General features: G+C 35.0%; 1 protein-coding gene across 1 annotated transcript; it reads right to left on the minus strand.

Moving 5' to 3' along the window:
- Positions 1 to 7,887: 7,887 nt before the first annotated feature.
- On the minus strand, positions 7,888 to 10,456 carry LOC105161323 (WUSCHEL-related homeobox 4). The gene is made up of 3 exons (XM_011078970.3): positions 10,324 to 10,456; positions 8,878 to 9,215; positions 7,888 to 8,608 (listed from the first exon to the last, which is right to left on the minus strand). The coding sequence occupies exons 2-3, from the start codon at positions 9,197 to 9,199 to the stop codon at positions 8,184 to 8,186; spliced, it is 747 nt and encodes a 248-aa protein (XP_011077272.1). The 5' UTR covers positions 9,200 to 9,215; positions 10,324 to 10,456; the 3' UTR covers positions 7,888 to 8,183.
- Between the last annotated feature and the right edge of the window lie 23 nt (positions 10,457 to 10,479).

The raw sequence follows: 10,479 nt of genomic DNA on the forward strand, positions 1-10,479 counted from the left end.
AATCTTGATTCATTTACTTTCTAAATTTATTTTTTGAATTTGGACATATGTAAAGTTGGTATTTAGGTTCTCATAATTTGGATGATTGAACCCTATTAAAATTTATACTTTCACAAATTCCTACTTAAAAAATGTTATATTTTAATACATTATGTGATATTGTTTTTACACTATAAGAAAATATAAATTAAGTTGATAATCGATAATAAATATACTTATTAATTTTGTAGTCATTCTTTAAACAACTTTAAACAGTAGCTCGTGAGCAAAAATAATAACCAGAGTTTCACCAAAAAGCAGATTCAGCAATGGATAAAAAATTCACAGCGTAATAGAAATTTTTACAGATTAAAAATCGAGGCTTTCCTGCCTAATTCCCGATCAAATATCTGACGACCTCAAGGGTCCAACAAGATGGGAGATTAGGGGAAGTTAAACCGTGGGTAAGAGCAATAATAATAATAAAATTTCAGTAAGATAATAGCACAAAGCAGAGAATAATTTCTCACAATTATAAAGGATATTTTTTAGAAAAATTTTGCACAAAGTGGAACAAGAAATAGCAGCAAATTTCAACATAAAACGTGGCAGAACTTTCAGATAATTATTGCCTAAAAAATCGATAATAATAGCAGTAGAAAAATCATCCAGACACAGAAATATTCAGAGATATTGATGGGTGTTGAGACCACAAAAAATAATTCCTACAACACTTGTGAAAGTGGGAGTAGGGTCGATTCCACAGAGACTGGCTTTAAGTTGATTTACGTAGAAGAAGCGAAATCGAAAATCAGATCTCGAAATATGAAGCTGTATAGATCGAGACTAACCGTGTCCGGTGTTGCAGCTGCGAGGGACGGCGTTTGGCGGGGGATGAAGGGAAAGGGAAACAGTTCGCTGACAAAAATTAAAGCCCGAAATAGCAAATATCAGAGCTCGAAATAGCGAAAATCGGTGTTGCAGTTGCGGACAACGGCGTTTGAGTGGATTTAGCTGGCGGCGGTGGTGGATTTTGAAGGATTTGAGTGGATTTAGCCGCCTCTCAGTCGCCTTTGTCGTCTCTCTTTTTCTCTCGCCAGAAACAAAATTAACATATGAAAATCCTAAGTTTCACCAACAGTCAGCATTTTCAAATATAAGGAGGGGTATTTTCATCTTTCACCATTCTCACAAACATTTAATTTATGTAGGGAGGCAGTGTACTACATTATTTAATTGACAGGGGGGTATTTTGTATTTTTTTTAACACAGGGGGGTAATTTGCTCTTTATCAATAACACAGGGGGTATTTTGCTTTTAACCCTTTTATTATATAATGTTATTATACAACATAATTTTCAATCAAAAAATGATTGTATGATATATATCATTACTTTTCAAAAATAATTTCTAAAAGAAAAACAAGGGTGAATTTTACAAAATTTATCAAATAGCTTATTAATGAAGAAGTACATATATAATAAATTATTATTATAAGATATAAATATAATAAAAAAAATACTTAAAAAAGTATTTCTAACAAAAGATAGGGTTATATGATTTCAAGCAAAATGTTGGGAATGTTGAGGTAGATCGCAAAGAAAATGGAATTCGGGCTGAGGTCGGAAATGTTGGGGTCACATGCAGTAACCTGACTGAGGAGGTTGCTGTTAGGAATACTAAGGCTGATCGTAAATGGGATCCTGGCTGAGGTCATGTGAAGCGACCTGACTGAGGAGGTCGCAGATCAGCCTCTTAGATGCTCGCCTAATTAAGGGGATCGAGAAGCAGAGGAGGTCGCTACATAATTTTGTTTTACAATTTTGTATGATATCTTCACATGTAAATCACCTGATGATGACGTATACAATATTGTTAGTTAGTTCAGTTAGTTAGAGATTCTGTTCATAATCTTCTATCTAAACACAGGCACTGTACAATTTTTGTTTAATGAAGAAATACAGAGCACATTTCTGCTATATGATGTCCATTACTCTTCTTGATTCCATTTTCAACACATAATGAGTTAAATTTTGCTTTTAAGTAATATTATATACTATCCCATATTTCTGACATTGATGTCACCGAAGCCACTGAATCATAAGTAAATTAAAAATACAAAAGTAATATAATATTTGAAATAAGTGCCTACTCACAAATTCAACATATAAAGTGATCATTATTAAAATGAATCAAATATATATCTTGTGCTATTCACAGAAGAAATTATTAAAATTATTATGTATAAATATGTATTAAATTATTTTCTTCATTTGTTGAGACTTCTAATATTAATAGTATTTGTTAAGTTCAACTATTTAATAAAATATTTATAATTTTTTATTCTAATGTCAAAATTATTTGGTCCAAATCTTTATTGCCCTTTATGCTATTGCTTCACTCATAAACTGAAATATATTATGTGAAGAAAAAAGATTGAATACAAAATTTATATAACAACCTATACAAACAGCAGAGGAGGAATTATGCAAGACTCTGACATCCCTTCATGGTTCATTGTTTGTACTGCAGATGCATATACCCTTCTATAAGTATCAACAATGTAACATTTTGCAACATACTCTACAGGGTCCTATTTTTTGTGATAAATGATACAACAAGCATGTTTACATGGTACCCTTGATAGCTACCATTTCCTACAACTATAACTTTTTGATCCAAGATCCACATAATGCTGGCTCCCATCAAAACAAGAAATTTGGTAATGAAGGTCATCAGCCTTGATGGGCATATAGTCAGATATCTTATTTGCATGTTTCTCTAGTATTTGATGTATTTTAGGACACAATCTTTGCTTCCATTTAGTGCAACTCTTATCTTTATTTTCTTGCATCCTTCTCATAAGATATTCTCTAATCCATTCAAGCTTGGTTTTCTCTTGCATCCAATATGCATGAATTGAAGGTGTCACACACATTATTTAACAACATATCACATTGAGATGCCTCACTAAAATGAGACCTAGACCATTGTATTGCAGGTTTATCAGTAAACCAGTCATATGCTTGCTGTGAAAAATTCTTAAGTTCTTGCATTCTCATTTTCCACTCACCAATTGTACATGCTTTAGCAACATTCTGCAATGCATTCTTGAATATTAAATCCCTAAACCCAGCTTGTCTAAAGTTGTTATGTAAGTGCCTGACACAGAATCTGTGACCTTGGAAAAACCTCCTCAAATGTAGCATCAGCCCTTTCTGCTTACCAGACATGAATGTATGTTCATGTTCCCTAACTATGTCTACATCATGTTTCAACACAATTAGGAACCATTCCCAAGTCTCTTTGCATTCTTTATTTACTATAGCATATGCAACAAGGAATATATTATTATTGGGATCAACACCTATTGCAGAGAGGAGAATACCCCGTTAAGCTCCTTCAGATGACACCCATCCACCCCAATTATTGGCCTACATCCAGCTCTAAACCTGACTTTCAATTCCTTAAAGCATACATAAAATCTGGAAACCCTTTACTCTATATCCTGTTGTTCAGTCCCCATAATCACAGTTGAATTAGGATTAGTCCTTTTAATCTCCTCTTAATATTCCCATATTTTTGCCAATCTGGACTCCCCTCAATTTCCTTTAATGCTGCCTTTTCAGCTCTATAAGCTTGATGTCTAGACACATTCATCATCAACTCATTTATTATGTCCACTCTAAAACCCTTCACAGACCTCTTTGGATTCGACTTAAACTTCTGCAGGTACTTATCTTTTATCCAATTTGTTTTCACATTTTTAACATAAAAATCAATGGACATGAGTGATGAGCATCCCCACATTCAACCCCACATTCAACACCACAAAAAGGTGGGATTTGGCACTGTTAGGGAAATCGTTCCAAAATATGGAACGAGTTTTGGAACACATAAGAAATGGATATTGAAGATGATGTCATGATCAACAGCTTTTTTTGGATTAACCATTCCAAAATGAGTTCCAAACAAACAGTTTTACATCCAATCCAAATATTGTTCCAAAATAATTAAGGTAAATAGTTGGAACTCTATTTGGAACACAATACTAGAATTGGGGACGGTATTGAGTCAACCATTCCTATATGTGTGGCAAAGAATGTCCAAAAAATGACAGTTCGAAAATATATTCTAAAATGAAGTAAAATTTGAAACGATTTTGGAACACCCTTAATCAATTATCCGAAAAACCATTCCAACTATTAGTTTTATTTAAGAGGTAATATGTTTCTAACCCCCTTCCAAAACCTAGTACACATTGGAATGGTTTTTTTGTACTATTTCTTTAGTATTAATGAGATCGTTCCAAATGAAATACAATAGCTATATTTCAACGGTCAGAAAAACCGTTCCTAAAGGCCATCTCATGTTATAGAGGGTACCAGTACGCCTTGTGGTGATGCTGTGTAGATGGATTTGGCTCAGAGGATGGTTTTTTATGCCGTCGTGCTGGCTGTTTGGTTTTCTAATGATGGTACAAATTTGTCTCCTACTGATGCAGGGCCTAGTTCATATTATGGTGGGACCCCTACGATTATGTGTCTGGGCTAGCTGATCAATTTCATGATGTAATGCATGTTGTCGAGCAGTCGTTGTGGAACGGTTGCACTCAATTTCAATTTAGGGTTGTAGCTGAGTTGGTGAACATTAAGGCCGAAGGCCATATTTCTCAGTATTTATGTGACCGAATATCGCATTGGGCTGATTATATATTGCCCCGCGACCACACTTGCCCCAGGATTACTATAGTACGAAGAAATTGATAAGAGACTTAGGTTAACCTATTGAGAAAATTGATGCGTGTACGAATGGTTGCGTGCTGTACTGGAAGGACGACATTGATATGGACTACTGCAAATTTTATGAAGAAGTTAGGTACAGGCTCACTAGGGAGCGAAATCCTAATCGCAAGAAAACACCATATGTCATTCTTAGGTACCTGCCGATTACCCCTCGGCTACAGAAGTTGTATGCTTCAGAAGTGACTATCGAGCAAATGACGTGGCATGTCAACCATCAAACGGAAGAGGGATCCATATGCCATTCATCTGCATGGAGGTATTTTGACCGGACATATTCCAATTTTGCAGTAGAGCCCTATAATGTTTGACTGGGTTTATGCAAAAGATGGGTTCGCACTGCACGGGCAGTACGGTCGTATGTACTCATGTTGGCCCGTTATACTTACACCGTACAATCTCCCACCGTGATGTGCATGAGTTTTGCGTATATATTCTTGACGATGGTGATCCACGGTTCTTCCAATTCAAAACCTTTCATCGATGTTTACCTAGAGCTATTGATCGAGGAGTTGCAGAATTTATGGCATGTGGGTGTACTGACGAGCAATAGTGTGAAGAACGAGACATTCTCAATGCGCATCACATTGATGTGGACTTTGAACGACCTACTTCTTAAGGAATAGCGTTTGGATGGAGTTTCGCTGGTGTTATGGGGTGTCCAATTTATATGGAAGACACACGTGTGTTCTACCTGCAGAACAGTAGAAAGGCGTGCTACTTTGATCGCCATAGATAGGGGTGGGCAAACGGGTCAGGTTAATCGGGTCCCGACCCAATCCGATCGGATACGGATGAAATTGGTTGAGTTTTTTGGGTTTTTACGGCGGGTTTGGATAACCCTAAAATCCATCTATTTTTAATCGGGTTGGCTTCGGGATAAAATCAACCCGAATAACCCGATCGGGTACCCGATTAGAAAATGGAAAAAAATTGAGAAGGGTTTGTTTCATAAAACTAGAGGTCTGATTTTGTGCATTTTGCAAATGCAAAAATTGATTTATTGTTGCTAACTTGGTATTTATGAAATTATATGTTTAAAATGAGTTTATAAATTATAGGTGTTGGGCTATTGATTTTATTTTTAGTTGGGTCAATGGACTTTTGTAATTTTTTGATTGCACTTTATTTTGTGAATAAAAATTTATTGCTTCATAATAAATATAATAATAAAAAAAATTCTAACTTGCAGAAATTACCCAAACCGATGGGTACCCTCCCTAGTCGGGTTCGGGTCAGGTAGTATTATATACTACCCAATTATCGTGTACCCGACCCTACGCCCACCCCTAGCCATAGACAGTTCCTCCCCTGGACCATCCGTACCGTAGAAACAAGAAAGCATTCAATAAGAACCAGGTAGAAAAGAAGGTTGCACGGCCAAGATTGACAGGAGAACAGATCTGCGAATGGGTGGAAGAGTTTAGTCCTGCGGTTGAAGTACTGTTGTCACTCCTGGACGAGACTGTAGCGAGCATAAGTGAACAAAGAAAAACATCTTTTGGGAGCTTGAGTACTACTCGACGCATCTAATACAACACAATTTTAATGTCATGCATATTGAGAAGAATGTGTTTGACATTATATTCAATACCGTGATGGATATAAGGAAAAAACGAGGAATACTCTGAATATACGAAAGGACATTAAGATCATATGTAATCAATTGGAGCATGATGTGGACGAAAGGAGGCCGAACGTGATGCCCAAAGCCGTATATCCTGACCAAGGAGCAGAAGAGGAGGATATGTGAATGGATTAGTCATCTAAAGTTTCCTGATGGTTACGCATCTAATTTGACCCGTTGCGTCGACATGAAGGAGCTGAGGCTTCACGACATGAAGAGTCATGATTGTCATGTATTTATGCAAAAGTTGATCCCGATTGCCTTTCGTAGAAGGAAAATGATTTATAGACTCAAAGTAGTAGTTTTGATATCACTACACTAAATTATTTTAATATAAAAAATACCCCTTTAACTTTGCAACTCATGTTAAATTAATAACTCAATCAAGTTTCTTTAGAAAATTTAGTTCTATGCAATTACATGAACTCAAAAATTAAATTTATTCCCATTTTATTTAAGCTTATTGTTGATTGAAATTAAAATAATATATTAATATTTATTTTGCATGTATATATAGTCATCGTTATCCATATAACATATATTTACAAATTAAGTGTCAATTTTTAATTTAGTTTGAGTAAAATATGTATTATTAATGCATTAAAAGAATATCAGACAATTATGTACGTAAGGTTGTAAAGCATTGTCAATTTTTAATATAAAGGAACAAATAAATATAAATGTTAATAAAAATAAAAGTATTACTATGCGCGCAAATACTGTGTGCCACAACATCTAGTATAATTATAATAGGAATATTGTTATAATAACAAAAGTTCAAAATTTTTCACAAATTAGCATTTAGTCAAAATTGTTCAATTCAAAAATTAATCCAGTTTCAAGAATATGTGTTGAGCTAAAATAAAAATGATCATATTCAAATTATGAATTTCAAATAGCTAATATATATATATGTATATAAATTATTACATTTTTTAAATCCAACATTTACTAATTCTGTGATATATATGAATTTAAAAAAAAAACGATATATATAGCACGGACTACAAATATATGTATGGGGGCGGGGGGATACATATAGTTATATATATATTAAAATTAATATTCTTAAAATCGCAAAATAAAATAATAAATAGGTAAATGTAGTTTAAAGAGGCAAATATATTGAAAATTATAACAATGCCATATATACCTATCTACCAAATATACTATTTTTACAATTAAAAAAAAAAAACCTCAACATTCTAAGAATTGAGAATTTCGTCAAAATTGAATGATGGAAGTCAAAAGACCCTCCCAAATATATACATTAATAGATAATAGTTAATTGTGTGATATCAACAATTTTGAAACTAACTAATTAGTGCAGTCTTAATTATTCAGGTAACAAGATTAAGATATCACAATTAATTACGAGGTTTTCGAGTTTCATAAATATGAGGATAAGTGTATCTAATATAATAAATTTGAATGTGTCAAAAATCAAATTTAAAAGAAAAAAAAAACTGAATTCTTGGAATTAATAACATTGAAATATTAAAGCAGCGCATTAGTCATCTCTACAACACACAGAAACAGCATTTTTGTCCATGACCAAAAGAGAAAAGCAACCCCATGTGTCAGTACTCTCACCCCCCCAAAAACAGCAAAAAAGAAAAAACCCTAAACCCTCAAATCTTCAGTCAAGAAAAAGAAATTCAATCTCAAAACCCACAACCAAAGATCCTGTCAGCCCTCTGAAAACCCTAGAATTCAGTGACTATTTCTGATCATAACTGCAATATTTTTTTTCTTTTTTCTTTTTTTTGAAAATTTTAATTCCTACAGAAGAAATCAAAAAAGGGATGGCCATGATCATGATCATGATCAGCACTGCCATAATTATTGTCTTCAGATGAAGAAGTTGGAGTATTATAAGCAGAAGTAGAGATCATGTTGTTTTCACTCTCATTCCCAGTTCTTGCGTGCAGAATTCCAGTGGGGTGGATTGGGAATAATTCCAGTGTTTCTTGATGATGACTGCTGCTGGATATGAACTGATCATGATCATTTTTGCTTGTGGTGTGGTGCATTGGTTTGCTGTACCTCTGGTGGTTTTTGTCAATGCTGGTATTGCTTTCTGGGATTAGTTTAGACCTCTTGGCGCTTGCTCCTGCTGCAGGTAGTGGTACCTTTGGGTATTGTGGATAGAACCCTAGATCATTCTTTCCTCCAGGTATGTAACATGGACTGCATACAACTGTGCAAAAAGGAAATTCAATATATATATATATATATATATATATACGCATGCATATATGTCATGATCATGAGTTATCAAGAACCTGATCATAGAATGTCAAGGGACACTCTTTACACACATCCACATATATATAACAATATATGCAGATAATATTTTGAAGGGGAAAAAGAAAAAACGGATTACACACAAATATATATGTATATAACTACTATGCAAGGTGTTAATAACTTATGGATAAAAAAAAAAAAAGGCACTGCACGCAGTACCATTGCGATAAGATGGGAAGAGTAGCGGTGGAGTCGGGTGATGGAGAAAGCGATTGAAATAAGCAAAACTGTCCTGCTTCTGCTTCTGCCTCTGTCTGGCCTTGTGATTCTGAAACCAATAGAACACATTCTTGCCCTCAATGTGCCCAAAAGCTCTCAGCCGAGCAGTGATCTGCTGAATCTGTTCAGCAGTTGGAGTCCTTAAACCCTGTCTGTACAACCCTTCAAGCATGTTGATTTGCTCCTTTGTGGGGTTCCATCTCGACCCTCCAATATTCCCATTATTAACACTTTGATGATGATGATCACCAGAACCCTCCATTTTGATTCAAGATTGACTGAGAGATGTATGTATGAATATGGGATGGGGTGAAGGGTGGGTTTGTTTATTAATTTATAATAATAAGCCCCACGAAAAGGGAGTTACGTTGCCCTAGCAATCAGCCAATCATATGGATGGTGCATGAATATGCGTGCAAGCAAATGCATATATGTTACAAAGAAAGAGATAAACAAAGAGTCAAACAAGAAAATCACACACACAAACACACGCAGTGAGGGGTGAGATTGAATGTTTTGCATGCGTATAGTTTTTGGTGCTGAAATTTATCTCTGAAAACATGGAGAGGGTGGTAGCGGCTGAGATTAGGCCTGGCATGCATGCAAGTACCAGAATGCCCCTAGGAGAGGATTGTCTTGGGAATGAAAGATGATGAGTATAAGAGGAGGGGAAGGGGGTAGGGGGGAGGGGGGGTAGGGGCAAATTGGGGAAGGAGGGAAAAAGACAGGTTGTTGGGTTGTAAGGAGTATAGGGCCTAGGCTTTGGAAATTGCAGCAACTAAGTAGAGTGCAGAGAGAGAGAGAGAGAGAGAGACTGTTAGGATATATGATCAGTTTGAGTTGATTAAGAGGTGAGATTTTGTTTGAGGACGACCTTTTGGTAGTAGTGGTGAGGAGAAAAAGAATATGCAGTGGGCTATTCACCTAAATTTTCAAGTTTTTCAAAATTTTGGCTTCAGGATGTGGGCCAGGATTTTAATATATTTTCCCCTTTTCTTTATCTATTGTTTTTTTTTTTTAAGTTTCGTCTGAAACTATATATATATATACACACACAAGTACATATTACTTCGTTTCTTGGTTCTTATATCAGTTTTCTCTAAGACTTCATGTTGTCTGGATTAAATTTCTACAGTTGTTATTTTGAGAATTGGAAGGTGAACTTTTATATTCTTTTATCAATTTTTTTTCATAAAATTTCGACCGATCCGCCAATTTTGTCAAACGAAATTACCAAAATTTTGGTTATTTACCAAACTGAACGAAGCAATTATCAGTATTCCACACACTATCGAAAACAGTTAGGTGTTGGATAATTCTGTACATGTAGCACGTACACATTAAATGGAATAGAATAAATAATAAAATTTAAAATAAAAATCCAACCTCATATTTGCGTCTCTCGCACACAGAGTACGTGCAATCCTGTACACATCACTTTGAAGAAATCCAACACGGCAAAGGATCATTGCTCACCGAATTTCCCCTTCAACAAATTTTGCAGATTCACAGAATTTGCTTTTTACAAAGCGAAAAATCCAA

The sequence above is a fragment of the Sesamum indicum genome, linkage group LG4, assembly GCF_026168435.1.
Source record: "Sesamum indicum cultivar Baizhima isolate 11 linkage group LG4, ASM2616843v1, whole genome shotgun sequence".
NCBI lineage: Eukaryota > Viridiplantae > Streptophyta > Magnoliopsida > Lamiales > Pedaliaceae > Sesamum > Sesamum indicum.